The 14,858-nt window shown below is 45.3% G+C and overlaps 1 protein-coding gene across 1 annotated transcript in view; it reads left to right on the forward strand.

Annotated features, from left to right (window-relative positions):
* The first annotated feature begins 9,285 nt into the window (after nt 1–9,285).
* VAPB (VAMP associated protein B and C) overlaps nt 9,286–14,858 on the forward strand; it is a 53,050-nt gene continuing 47,477 nt past the window's right edge. Inside the window, exon 1 of the mRNA XM_027559004.1 lies at nt 9,286–9,661. Coding sequence (XP_027414805.1) covers nt 9,604–9,661 — 58 coding nt within the window. The 5' untranslated portion in view covers nt 9,286–9,603. The remainder of the gene's footprint in view (nt 9,662–14,858) is intronic.

Raw genomic sequence — 14,858 nt, forward strand, 5'->3', positions numbered from 1 at the left:
TCAAAGGTCTGTCTAGTCAAGGCTATGGTTTTTCCAGTAGTCATGTATGGGTGTGAAAATTAGGCTGTAAAGAAAGCTGAGCACTGAAGAATTGATGCCTTTGAACTGTGGTGTTGGAGAAGACTCTTGAGAGTCCCTTGGACTGCAAGGAGATCCATCCTAAAGGAAATCAGTCCTGAATATTCATTGGAAGGACTGATGTTGAAGCTGAAACTCCAATACTTTGGCCACTGATGCAAAGAGCTGACTCATTGGAAAAGACCCTGACACTGGGAAAGATTGAAGGCGGGAGGAGAAGGGGATGACAGAGGATGAGATGGTTGGATGGGATCTCCGACTCAAGGGGCATGAGTTTGAGTAAACTCCAAGAGTTGGTGATGGACAGGGAGGCCTGGTGTACTGCAGTCCATGGGGTCGCAAAGAGGCAGACACGACTAAATGACTGAACGACTGAACCGAACTGAACGTCTACATGTTGGGGTTTCCCTGGTGACTCGGTGGTAAAGAATGTGCTTGCCAGTGCAGGAGATTCAGGTTCGATCCTTGAGTCAGGAAGATCCCCTGGGGAAGGAAATAGCAACCCACTCCAGTATTCTTGCCTGGGAAATCCAATGGACAGAGGAGCCTGGCAGGCTACAGTCCATGGGGTCAGCAAAAATTGGACACAATTTAGCAACTAAACAACAACAATGTGTATATGTTAATCCCAAACTCCTAATTTATCCCTCCCCCTTGCCCCCTTGGTAACCATAAATTTGTTTTCTATGTCTGTGGATCTATTTCTGAAAAACAGTACGTTCGATATGTATAACTGAATCACTACGCTGTACACCTGAAACATTGTAAATCAACTATCCTTCAATTTAAAAATAAGCAAACACAATACATTTAAAAAAACAAAAATTAAAAAATTTAACAACGCAAACTAACAGAACACACACACACACACACACACACACACAAAGAACCACTGCGTTTGGTGATGTTACTCATCTGAATAGAATGTCCTCTAGGACAACCAAGGGCATCCAACCATGACAGCTAGACTGTATAGCACAACAGAAGGCTCATCACCCCTGGGCCATCCTGGTACACTTCTCAGAGCCTTGGTCTCCTCATCTGTAAAGTGGGGATAAATGATCCTCTTGACATGGGAGGATTAAATTAGATAACATAAACAAAGCCCTTGGTGCAGTATCTGGCCCACAGTTATACACTTGATATGATGGAATTAGAGGTTCAAGTGAGATTAAGATCAAAGATGCTATATTGCCGGCTTTGTAGATGAAGGAAGGGGCATGGAGCCAAGGTCTCTGGCCAAGCTCCAGGAGCTAGAAAAGGCAAGGAGCCTGCAGACCACAGAACGCAGATGGATTTTAGCCTCGTAAGAGCCAATTTCAGGCTTTCAACCTCCAGAACTTTTGTGGGTCATTTGTTACAGAACCATAGCAAATGAAAACATATGCTAATCTACTGCCTGACACAGAACAGGAGCTAAATAAATGTGAGAAAATATTATAAGTTTTAAAATTTTTTACTTACTTATTTTTTGGGTGTGCTGTGTGATGTTGGATCTTAGCTTCCCAACCAGGGATCGAAACTGTGCTCCTTGCTTTGGAAGCATAGCGTCTTAACCACTGGATCTCCAGAGAGATCCCCTGAGAAAGTATTATTCCTCCTTGCCTTTCCTCCAGATCAGCCCCAGTAGGCATGTGCCCTGGGGCCTTTGCATTTGCTTTCCCTCCACTTGGAGAACTCTTCCTTCTCTTTTCTGTCTGGCAAGATCTTTCTATTTTTCCAAGATTATTCTCTAATACCATATGAGCTTTTAAGTTTTCTTCCAGCCCCCAGAGTAAAGTTCATTGTCTCTTGGTAGCTTTCTTTTTTAAATATTTATTTATTTGTTTGTCCAGAGAAGGCAATGGCACCCCACTCCAGTACTCTTGCCTGGAAAATCCCATGGACGGAGGAGCCTGGTAGGCTGAAGTCCATGGGGTCGCGAAGAGTTGGACACGACTGCACGACTTCACTTTCACTTTTCAGTTTCATGCATTGGAGAAGGAAATGGCAACCCACTCCAGTGTTCTTGCCTGGAGAATCCCAGGGACGGTGGAGCCTGGTGGGCTGCTGTCTATGGGGTCGCACAGAGTCGGATACGACTGAAGCGACTTAGCAGCAGCAGCAACAGCAGCAAGCTCTTAGTTGCTGCACGTAGGATCCTAGTTCCCTGATCAGAGATTGAACCAGGGCTCTCTGCATTGGGAGTGCAGAGTCTTAGCCATTAGACCATTGGGAAAGTCTCTCTTAGTAGCTTTCTTCTCATCTATTTTAGTGTTTATCACAGATTGTAACAATTTTGGTGGGTTTTGTTGTTGTTGTTGTTGTTTTTTAACTCCCCTCACCAGACAGTAAGGTCCTTGGACCCAGGGTTAAATCCATCCACTGTGGGATGCTGACGCAGCAGGTCCTTAGGAAATGCCACTTGGATGAGCGAATGAATGAGAGAGACAATGAATGAGTGAGTGAGTGATGCCAGGGAGGATGGGTGGGATTTGGACAACCAGGAGCATTTCTGAAGCGAGAAAAGGGGTGAGACACCAATTCCACAAAGCCACCCATTTTTTCTTTTATTTTTTTAAAATTTTAATTGTTTAACAATTTATTTTAATTGGAGGCTACTTTACAATATTGTAGTGGTTTTTGCCATACATTGACATGAATCAGCCATGGGTGTACATGTGTTCCCCATCCTGACCCTCCCTCCCCCTCCCTCCCCATCCCACCCCTCAGGGTCATCCCAGTGCACCAGCCCTTAGCACCCTGTCTTATGCATTGAACCTGGACTGGCAATCTATTTCACATATGATAATATACATGTTTCAATGCTATTCTCTCAAATCATCCCACCCTTGCCTTCTCCTACAGAGTCCAAAAGTCTGTTGTTTACATCTATGTCTCTTTTGCTGTCTCACATATAGGGTCATCATTACCATCTTTCTCAATTCCATATATATATATGCGTTAATATACTGTATTGGTGTTTTTCTTTCTGACTTACTTAGCTCTGTATAATAGGCTCCAGTTTCATCCACCTTATTAGAACTGATTCAAATGCATTCTTTTTAATAGCTGAGTAATATTCCACTGTGTATATGTACCACAGCTTTCTTATCCATTCAATGTGGTTCAGCCCCCTGCCTGCATCCTGGTTATCACAGAATTTGAATGCCAGAGAGTAATAATAACTGATTGCACTGCAGAGAATGCCAATTCAGAAGGTTGAGAATCCAATAAAAATATTTGAAATAGACTTTTAAATTTAAAATAGATTTGGAGTTACAAAAAAGTTGCAAGGAAGAGGGTGGTGATCCTCTTCGAACACTGTCACACACTGACCTTGAAGAGTGATACATCCCAACTCCACAGGGAGAGGGTGATGGGAGCTCCGTGTTTAGAATCGTCTTTCCCGTGTGCTTCTTCCCTTGTCTGGTGTGAATCTGCATCCTTTGCCTGTAATAAACCAAAACCATGAGTATAGAAATTCCATGAGTTCTGTGAGACCTCTTATTGAATTGTCACACTGGAGGGTGGTTTTAGGAGCCCCTCTTCTTATCTGAGTTCCCTGATCAGAGATTGAACCAGGGCCGTCTGCATTGGGAGAGCAGAGTCTTAGCTGTTGATGTTGGAAATGAGGGTGCCCTCGGGGGCTGGGGGCACCTAAACTCCCTGCCCGGCTCTAGCCACTCTCCTCCTGTTGCCCCGCAAGAGCCCAGGCAACCCTGATGCCCTTGAGGGAGACCGACGATGTGAATTGTTGATGTCTGAAGCACTGGACTTTGGAGTGACTAGCTAGTGGTGATAGGTGATGGCAACACCAGGCCTCAAAGAATTCCCCTAAATAGGTTGATAGATCATAAAACACACAAGGAAACAGTGCGCCCTGAGCCAGCAGGAACTGTAATTCGAAATGGCACACACTTCAGCAACTGAGTAGGCTGGAAACAGAAGTGTGCCTTCAGTGTTTAAAGAAGTCACAGAGGGTGAGGGCATTAGGAATCCGTTTCCCCTGGTCTCTACATCAACCCTCTGCTGTCTGCCCTGAGGTGCGGGGGCTGCGGCTCCCTCTACTTCTTTCTCCTCAGGTACTTTCCTCAGTTTAGGCAACTGGGGGAGACCCGAGGACTAAGAAGGGGGTCTTGCTCCTCCCGTCTGCTTTCAGTGTCGTCTGAGTAGCCACCCTTCACCTTGGCAGCAGTCTGCAGCTTTTGGAGGGGTTAGCCCAGAGGCAGCCTCACTGCATCCCCTCAGGGGCCTGGGCACTGGCCAGTCTGCACCCCTTCCTCAGAAATCTGCTCCTATCTGGGACATCTGTGGCGGTCCAGTGGCTGAGACTCTGAACTCCCAGTGCAGGGGTGAGGCCTGGGTTCGATCCCTGGTCAGGCAACTAGATCCCACACGCAGCATTTAAGATTTCACGTGCTACAACTAAGACCCAGCATGGGCCAAATAAGTAAGTATTTAAAAAGAGGAAGAAGAATTCTGCTCCTACCTGAATGAAGCCCCTCTTCTGAGCTCCTGGGTCCTAATGACCCAATATCTTGCCTGTGTCTCTTGGCGCCCCCTGCTCCCCTACCCACAAGACACCTTGGTGTCTTCAACTTCTTGCTTTTACAGTTCCCCATCACCCCATTAACCATTTCTTCATGCTAAGTTATCTTTGTACAAATAACTGGTGTAAGTTCTGCTTTCCTGGCTGGACCTGGACTGGTAGTAGCAAGAGTGGTCCCAGGAGATGGACCCTCAAAGACAGGATGCAGTCTGACCAGTCCACATCCTCACGCCTGACTGAGGTGTCCACAGGGCGTGGAATAGAGGCAGGGGTGTGTGGGCTCAGACTAGCTTGCAGGAGCCAATGGTGCACTCCTCTTTTAATTCTGTGTTCAGCAATGACCTCCAGGTCACTTAAAATTACTCATGGGGTGAGTGTTCGCACCACAGAAATCTGCAAAAACTATAGCTCAGAGTTACTTTTACCCCAGAGAGTCAGTTTAGCATTGAGCACGGGTTACAAGTAATCTCCAAGTATATGCAGTGGCTCCTACTACTTGCCTTCGCATCTGCCTCTGAGGGTGACGTAGCACCCACAACCACAAGGACCCGGGAGAATCCTGTGGCCACTGCCCTGATGTCGCAATGATGATCCCGGGACTGTGGGGTAGTAGCTGTGTCTGAGTTCCCTGGAGCTATTATGGAAAGAAAATGACAAGCTCTCTAAACATTCAGTTAAGTCCCAGTGGGAAAGCCAGAGGGATTCCATGGAGCCCTAAAATAATCCTTTCTTTCGTGCAGCTATAGGTTTTTGACCTTGCTGAAAACCATACCCCAAATTGGTTCTTCCCAGGTGGCACAAGTGTTAAAGAACCTTCCTGCCAATGCAGGAGATATAAGAGGCTCATGTTTGATCCGTGGGTTGGGAAGATCCCGTGGAGGAAGGCATGGCAACCCACTCCAGTATTCTCGGCTGGAGAATCCCATGGACAGAGGAGCCTGGCGGGCTACAGTACATGGGGTCGCAAAGAGTTGAACACAATTGAAGTGACTTAGCATGCACACTTACCCCAAACTTAATTGGTCAGGTTGCAGAATTACAACATAAAGAGAATCCATTGATTTTCCAGAATCTCGAGACGTCCATTCAGATGATTATCTGGCTGAGAGATGACCAGAAGCACAGATGTACACTGACCCGTCGGTAGTGGGCGGCTAGGAACAGATACAGCAGAATTGAATTTCGTGAGAAGGAAGTGTGGGAAGGGTTATGGGGGTGCCCCCTGGGATGGGCACAATGTGAAGGTGTTCACAGTGTCCCTTGTGAATGCCCACCTAGGCATCAGTGACTCAGTAATAGTCCAGTGGACAGGGTGACTCATTCTGGGCCCCTCAGCCATTGCTTACATGCTGAGTTTATTTTAAAGTGCCCTTGGAGGCAGGTGTAGAAGCTCTGCATGGGCCCAATAACACGGACTTACCCCCATCAAGATGACCTGGCCACTGCCTAAAGTGACAGCAGTGGAGACCAACACCAAAACCCCTCAGTGGGGTGGGGCGTGGCTGGAGCCAGTGTTAGAGACCTGCCTGTGTGATCCTTTGTTGTATAAAGGAACTGAGCAACCAGGGAAGCCCAAATAGAACGTAGAGGCTTAAAAAAATAACTGAAATGAAAAACTCCTGGAATAGGTTTATCTGCAGCCTCAGGGATAATTACAGACTGAAAGATCTGAAGACATACCCACAATATGGGATACAGAGATGAGAGATGAAGCCCTGACAGAGAGGCAAGGAGAGAGGGAGAATGGTGTGAGAAGGTCTAATGAATGGGTTTTATCTGTAACTCACTACAGTTTTATGTAGGCAATAGCACCCCACTCCAGTACTCTTGCCTGGAAAATCCCATGGACAGAGGAGCCTGGTGGGCTGCAGTCTGTGGGGTTGCAAAGAGTCGGACACGACTGAGCAACTTCACTTTCACTTTTCACTTTCATGCATTGGAGAAGGAAATGGCAACCCACTCCAGTGTTCTTGCCTGGAGAATCCCAGGGACAGGGGAGCCTGGTGGGCTGCCGTCTATGGGGTCACACAGAGTTGGACACGACTGAAGTGACTTAGCAGCAGTAGCATGTTAATGAACACAATGAAACAAAATTTTCATGAAAATATATAATACACTCTGATATTTTCTGTTCATTTTCTGTTCATTTTCTCTCTCAGTGCTGGTAACAACCTACTAAATTGATTTTATAAGTCACCTTTGGGAAACAACCTACAGCTTGAAAAATCTAGTTTGAATAAACTACTAGTCAGATATCTAGGAGAAAAGAGTGAGAGGATGGAGCTAAGGTAACATTTAAAAGAGATAACTATTAGGACTTCTCTGATGATCCAGTGGCTAAGACTGCATGGGAGCAGGGGACCTGGGCTTGATCCCTGGTCAGGGAACTAGATTCCACATGTGTGCTGTAACTAAGCCCCAATGCAGCCAAATAAATAATTTTTTTTTTTAAATAAAGAGAGGGTGTTATTTATTGGGTATGGAGTTGCAATATGAAGGAGTTCTGGAGATGGATAGTGGTCATGGTTGCACAACAGTGTAAGTGTATTCAACATTATTGAACTATACACTTAAAATGATTAAGATGGTAAATCATATGTGTATTTTACAACAATTTTTAAAAATTTCAAAATGCTGAGAATTTTCCAGAATGATGAAAGATTCCAGTCAACAAATTCAGAAACTCTTGAGTATTCAAACAGTATAAATGCTACAGACTGAGCATTTGTATCCTCCCCAAAATTCATATGCCAAAATCCAATTCCTGAATGACAGTATTAGGAGATGGGATCTTTGGGAGTGATAAGGTCATGTGTGGGGAAACCTCATGAATAGGATTAGTGCCCTTATAAAAATGACTCCAGAGAGCAAGAAAACAGCTGACTATGAACCAGAAAGTGGGCTCTCGCCTGGCATAGAATGTGCTGGTGCTTCAGTCTTGAAATTTCAGGTCCCAGAATTGTGAGAAATAAATGTTGTTATCTAAGCCATCTAGTCTATATGGTATTTTGCTAAAGCAGCTTGAATGAGCTAAGACAAATAAATTAGAAGATACATTGCGATAAAACTGCAGAACCCCAGGACAATGGGAAGAAACAGAACTTTTCTGAAGGAATAATGAGGAGATTGTCATCTGAAACCTCAGCAGTAACAATGGGAGCTGGAAGTCAGTGGTGGCATCCTACAGTTCTGAGAGAAAACCATTGTCCCTCTAGTAAACCAGCCAAAATATCTTGCAAGAACAGGAGAAAAATAAAGTCAATTTTAGAAGAACAAAATCCAACAGCATTTGCTCCAACAAACTTACTGAAACAGAATTTAAAGATTCAGGCATGAGGAAAGTGATCCTGATTGTAAATTCTGAGATGCAGGAAGAAAAGATGAGCAAAGAACTGTGTGGTTGAGTCTAAATTAATATTGACTGTATAAAATAACTTAGTAATGGCTCACAGGGTGAAAAAGGAAAAGATTAAACTTAAAATATAGTATAATTAAGGCATATAATTTAGAGGATGGGCTATTAAAAGTACACTTAAGTCCTTTTATTTTCAGGGAGCAAAGTAAAGAGTAATCACTGAAACAAAATAGAGTATATAAGAGGAAGAAAAGTGGAATGAGAAAAAAATCAGCTCTAAAAATGCAAAAAGGAAAGGAAAAAGAAAAAAACAAATGTGACCAACAGAAGGCACAAAATAAGATGGTAGAAATATAGCCATATATATCATCAATATAATAAGTATAAATGGACCAAATGCTGTAGTTAAAAGACAAAGATTATCTTTAAAAAAACACATTTTTTTAAAATTACGAAAAATTTCAAATTGGGAAGTCGAAGAACAGTACAAAGAATACCTATATGTCTGTCATGTAGAGTCAATGTTAGCTATTTGCTATTTTCATTTATATATGACAAGGAAAATATTAATAACACATATTTCAGGTAGTACACACTACGTAATGAAGTAAAGTTTAAATGTCAATAATGAGATAATGAGGTAGAGTGTTCACTTTAAAACCAAATGGATATAGGTTCTCAGTAATTTTTAAAAGTGTATTTGTTTGTGTGGGTGGTTATTTATTCAAAGGCTGTCTCATCTATCGCCTCTAGTGAGAAGTAGGAACCAGGTCAATTTTTCTGATCATTGTATTTCTAAATATTTGTTGCATTTAGCAGTACAGGATTCAGCACAGTGCTTGTTACATAGTAAACATTTAAAGTAGGGTAGCTTTTCTTTATTATAATTGATGCTGTTGTTATGTGAAGCGTTCAGCAGAGTGGCACAAAATAAGCAAGCAATAATTGGTAGCTTACTAAATTTATATTTATTGCTTACCACATATCACCGTGTCTAACACACATCATTCACTCACAAACATCATGTTTATAAGAATAAATCGTACTTTCATTATTATTCAAAATCTCTAAGTGCCTGGCACATTAGCAAGGAGAAGTGGAAGTTCATTTTTATTAATTATTGACTAAAGCACTTAACACAAAGTCTGCCTCCCATGCGCCCTGCCTAAATAAATAATCTTCAGGATGATGGTCCTCAATTCTGGGTGTCCCGTACCCTCCCCTCCCCGGGACTTGAGCGACGCCCCGCCCCCTGCCTCCCGGCAGCCCCGCCCCACGGCCACCGCCGCGCCTGCGCACTGCTCGGCAGGGGCTCGCGCGCTCTGCTCCCCGTCGTCCCCGAGCGCGCGCCGGGTTAAGGCGGCCGGCCTGCTGCGTGTGTGCGTGCGTGCGTCGGCGCGTCCGTGCGTGCGTGCGTGTCGTACGCTCGCTGGGCACCGCGGCCTCACCCTCGCCCTCCGCCCCTGCGCCTGCACCGCGTAGGCCGTCCCCCCCCCCGCGCGCAACCCATAGGCGACCCCCGCCCGCGCCCCGGCAGGCCCCCCCTTTCCAAATTTAAAGGGGGCGCAGCATTCACGCGTCCCGCCCCAGGTGACCTCTTAGGGGTCTCCCTGCCCGAGCTGCCCCGCCGCCGAGGAACATGGCGAAGGTGGAGCAGGTCCTGAGCCTCGAGCCGCAGCACGAGCTCAAATTCCGAGGTAAGCCCGGAGGCCCGCCATCTTCGGCCGCGGGCCGGGCCCGCCGCCCCGCGCTCTCTCCCGCGCTCCGGAGGGCCCGGCGGCGCGGCGGTGACGTCGGCCCCCCGGCCGCGGCCCCCGCCCCGCCCCCGTCCGACGGCGAGTCCGCCTGCGCCCCTTCCCCGGCCCCGAGGGTCGGGTGCGGGAGTCCAGGGCCTGCTCCTCCACAGCCTCCCGCGCCTCGCCCTCCAGACACTCGCACAGTTACCGCTGTGACCCTTCCTGTCCAGTCTGTGGCCTCCGCCCAGAGTGTGGGCCCCGGCGACCGCCTGTCCCCGGAAGGCTCAGGTCCTAGGTCAGAGGTCGCCTCCCCGGGAGGCCCGCGCCGACCCGCCACCCCGCCCGGGACACCTGCGGCCGCCCCTGTAGCATCACTCCTGGCAGCTCGGCAACTTAGCCCTGCGTGCGAGGACCACTTTACACACTTGTGTACTGTGTCTGCTCCACATTGGGAGGGAAGCTCCATGAGGACAGGACCTGGTCACGTCTCCGCTTTATCCCCCGCACACCTTAGGGCCCTGATAAGAACCTGTGGAGTAAGTGAATGATAGGAACCTCCTCAGAAGTTCCAACGAGACGGGACCCAACTTTCCTTCTCCTGCCTTTCTTGTGCCTGTGGCTCACACCTGTGCAGCCGTGGGAGGGGCGGTGGGGGAGAGTTGTCAGATCTTCCCCCTCCCCACCCAGAAGAGCCTGGAACTGGAGTCCGAGGAAGCCCAGGGGGCCACCTATATGTTTGTGGCGAGCCCAAGCCCCTTGTAATGTGTGCGTTCATCTTTAGTTATTATTCCCTACTTTGTCCACCAAAGTACAGTGCTAGGGGACAAGAAGGTCTTCACCTGATTTGACCATTCCTTCTTTCCAAATGTACTGAGTGGCTGTGTAGCAGTCATTTGATTGGCACTTGAGAGGGGTGAATGGACAAGACAGACAAGACCCTTGCTTTCTTAAAGATTAGCTTCTAGTGAAGGTTGGCAAGCCAGTACTCCAGAGTATTTCAGGAGGAACTAACACAGGCTGGCATGATGCAAGCATGGTTTCCCTTGAACGGCCAGGTCACTGCAGTGTCACCAACACTTGGCCCAGCGTAGCTCCTCAGTAGATGTTTGTGGCATTGCGATGCCTGCTGGCTACACACACCCCACTTCAAGGCAGGAGGTAGTGTGAGTAATTTACCCAGAGTCACCCAGTTGGCAAATGGCACATTGGAACCCAGATTCCAGAGCTCACGCTCTTTTAACAGTTACGCTTTCTCGATCCCTGGGCATTCTTCCACTGTGGTGGCTGTCATTTTGCCTCCCAGGTTAACAATCTCAGGTTGTCACATTTGGAAGTGATTCCAAATGTATAAACAGTGGAAGGTTTTCCAGTTCAAACAAACACAGACCACAAAACCGTGACGTGGATTATAATTTCATGGCAGTACTTTAAGGTCAGGCCTTCTAGTGGAGCCAGGCTGAGAGAGGAATCTGGTAACTCAAGTGAATGTGGAAGGTGATGGTTTCAACTTGAGTTGTCTGAAATTCTCTACCCTGGAAGCCTGGCTTAACTCCTCCCGGAAGTTGGCACGTCCATTCTTTGAGTCCACAGGCATTTACCCATTGCCTGCTCCATGTGACAGGTGACAGGAGAAGACGAGTCACATCACATAGATGCCCCCATTCTCCCTCAGGCCCCCACCCCAGAACTTAGTTCTTGGAAAGAGAGTTGACAACACAATCAGCCAGAACAGTGCCGTGATACAAGGAATCCAGATTGCTCCAAGATCAGCACCCGAAGAAGGTGTCATTTGACCTGAGTTCAAAGGTCAGATGGAAGTGGGTGACAGGGAGAAAGGAGTGAGGAGTGTGTCAGTTGGAGGAAATTGCAGGTACCGAGGCACAAAGGCTGAGACTACTGGGCTCCTTTGGGATGCCATTAGTATATCTGAATGACTAGGGCACAGAGCCTTTGTTGGAGTCACGAGGCGCTGGCTGGTTGACAAGAGTCCTGTCTTCCAAGGCCTTTGTGAACAGACACAGCCTGTGTCCAAATGCAGATTGTGTTGTGTCTCCTCAGCTAGTTCTCCCTGATTAACCCCACCTCTGCCTGCAGCCCTAACCCCACTCTTGAACATACACTCTCCTCAGTTCTTGTCCCAGTTCTTTCACTTAGTGATGTTTGAGCTTAGGCTGGCCACTTTGCTCGCCAAAACCTGGGATTACTCTCTTCTCCATGGGAGTGGTGCTCATATCTACCTTGCTTCCTGTAGAAAGTTTGGTTGAGATTATGGCTGTTCAGCTGCTTCGTAAATGTGCAGTATTGTACAGAGATTGGTTGTATTTTACACAACTGGTTTCATCATTTCAGTTTCTTTACCTGAACGGTGTGGCAAAGAGGAGTCATCTCTCAGCCTAGGGTTGGCCAGAGTAATGATGGCCAAAGTTGCTGGATATGTTTGCTGGGGAAGTGATCCAGGAAAGTCCTGGTATCAGATTGTTGAGGGCTGTTGGCTTGTGACTTCAGAAGAGGCATATGCAGTCTTCAATAAACCACTTTCATGATTTGTTTGTGGGTTTGTTTTAAACTGAGCACTAAAATCATGAAATGAGGTTCAATACCCTGTTTTGCTGTATAGAGAGCATTCATTTCAGGATGAGAACTGGCTCATTTAACTAGTATCTTCCAGATTACTTGGAATGATGATTCTGACTTCGGACAGTTCACGTAGATGAATCAGACTTGTAAGCTAACTTTACATAAGAAGATATAATTTAAATGTCTGTCATCTAGAGGAAAAAAATTAATCATCTTTTAAGTGTAGCCTAAGATGGTATACGGTTGTATATGTTGGATTATTTTTCATCTTGGACATTTTGTGTGATTATGTTGAAGTTAAGAATGTTACAGAAGAAAAGAGGACACAGCCTTACAGGACCTTGTTCAGTCTTAAAGAAAGTGCTGAGCTGCTTTGTGGTTAAGTGTCAGAAGGAGAAGGCCTCCTGGCCTCCCAAAAGAAGCGTGATGCTGTGATACTCGGCATGGTGGAATAGTAGGATCTCTTTGGATTGGAGTCACCCTTCTGAAAGAGTTAAAGGCTTTTAAAACCTGAGAAAAGTGTGCTTTGCATTGTTACTCTTTTCTGTTGTTCTTCCTTCAAGGCCAAATCCTTTACTTTCTCTCTCTGAGGTTCCAGTTGTTGCCCAACTCAGTGAGAGTTTTATGAGAGAGTCAACTTTTAGGGTATTTCGTATCTCTTTTCTTTCTCCTCTCCCTCCCCTTCCATTGATTCCATCCACAGTTAAGTAGTATGCTGTATATTTTCTCGGTCATTGCCCAGGACTCTTCCTCTTTCTTCACACCCTAGCGTCCTCCTCCATCTCATGACACTGTCACGTGAGAATGGTCTGTTAACTGTCCTCAGGAGCTGGTTAGTTAAGGTTTAAATCCACAGTGGACCCATTTACCTTTGCTTGATTCTGCGACTGAACCAGTGACCTTCAGGAAACCTCAGGTAGTCCTGTTGTTGGTCAGTATGTATCCACTGGATTGTTGTGGTTGATTACCACTTTGTGGAGGAAAGGGGAGCTTGGGTCAATGGGTTAGGGACCTCTCTTTGTCTGAGGAAAGTGCTTAGAATCTTTAGTTCACCCTATTTAGTTAACTTGTAGCTGAAGATTGTTTAGGAAGCTAAAAAATAGAAAACCTTGTGGATATAGTCTGTTCTATGCAGTAATTATCTTTCAGATGCTAATTACAGCATTAATTCTTTAGTTTTAGCATAGCCCTGATTTCCTTAACATTTCATGATCACATAGAGCAGACTGTGTTTTACAGCACAACAAAATGTCAGCAGTGTGCTTAAGATTCTTTATGGTTGTGGTTTAAATCCATCCTGAATAGATTATGTTCATTTATTTAATTATTAACCAGCTTGCTCATCAGAAGCAAGTGGCATTAAACTTACCAACCTTTAGTCAAACTTAAGTCTTCATAGATTGTGTTATTAACTCCTAAATTTTTGTTTCTGGGAGAAAAATGTGAATTAGACGTTAACTTATTTTTACTCACTTATTCTTTTCTTTACAGTTAACTCCTTGAGGAAAAAATGGATAGTTGTTGGCTGTGTGCTTGTATTTGGAAAATGGTGATAGTTCCTTGTTGTGTGTGCTTGCAGTGTGAACACGGTTATCTTGATAATTACCTGGTAGGTCTGCATGCAGGTGTGGATTTGTTAAAATAATTAGTCTGAATTGATGCTTATTAAAGAAATGAACTCTTAAACATTATTAACACTATCTTTTATTTATTAAAATTATATAGCATCTTTCCTTCCAGTGCTGAAGGCAAAATATGAGAACTTTGACCCAGCAATATTACCACCAAGTAGCTGAAAATTAGGGGAGGAATCAGGGGAATAAACTATATTGGTTATGCTCACACATGGCCCTTAGGCTTAATTTTTAGAACCTGAAACTTGAGTTTTTACATAAGGAATTATTTCCGAGACTGCTTCGTAGATCTCCCATTTGTATTTGAAGAATTTGCCATCTGAAAGATGACCATGATTTGAAACAAATGAGCACAGCTTTCAGCACAAGAAAGACAAACAAAAAGAGTGCTGAGTTCCATTAGTCAAGACAAGGTTGCCATCGAATGTTTAGTGAAATAGAAGCCTTCTGCACAGTTATTTTGCACTGGGATTGTTTTAAAAACAAAGTTGTGTTATGGTTTGTGGGCTTGTGCCCTCATTTTCTGTCATTTTAGGCTCCTCTCAGCATAGCATATCCAGGATTGCTTTGGCCCTTGCCTGCCGGATGGGCTCATTCTTTGAAGTTTTTACCTGACAGACTTAGGCTGTTGGCTTTCCAAAAACATGAGTTGTTTAAAGAGCTTCATTATGCAAGCAAAATTACTGAACTCAACAGTCAATTTAAGATTAGTTTTTAAAATGCCAGTGTGTCAAAATAGTATCTCTAGAATATCTGTTTTTCAAAATGTTAAACTGTTGTTTTAACAAAAACTGTTGATGTCTAAAAACAATGCCTTAATGTGCTTTTGGATCCCCCCTCTCCCCCTGGCCCCCCTGCCCCTGGCGTGGGGGAAAAAAAAAATCCTTGAAAAAATGGCATCATCCCATGGGAAAAAATCTTGTAGTGCTTTCTTTTAATAATATTTT

The sequence above is a fragment of the Bos indicus x Bos taurus genome, chromosome 13, assembly GCF_003369695.1.
Source record: "Bos indicus x Bos taurus breed Angus x Brahman F1 hybrid chromosome 13, Bos_hybrid_MaternalHap_v2.0, whole genome shotgun sequence".
In the NCBI taxonomy this organism is placed as follows: domain Eukaryota; kingdom Metazoa; phylum Chordata; class Mammalia; order Artiodactyla; family Bovidae; genus Bos; species Bos indicus x Bos taurus.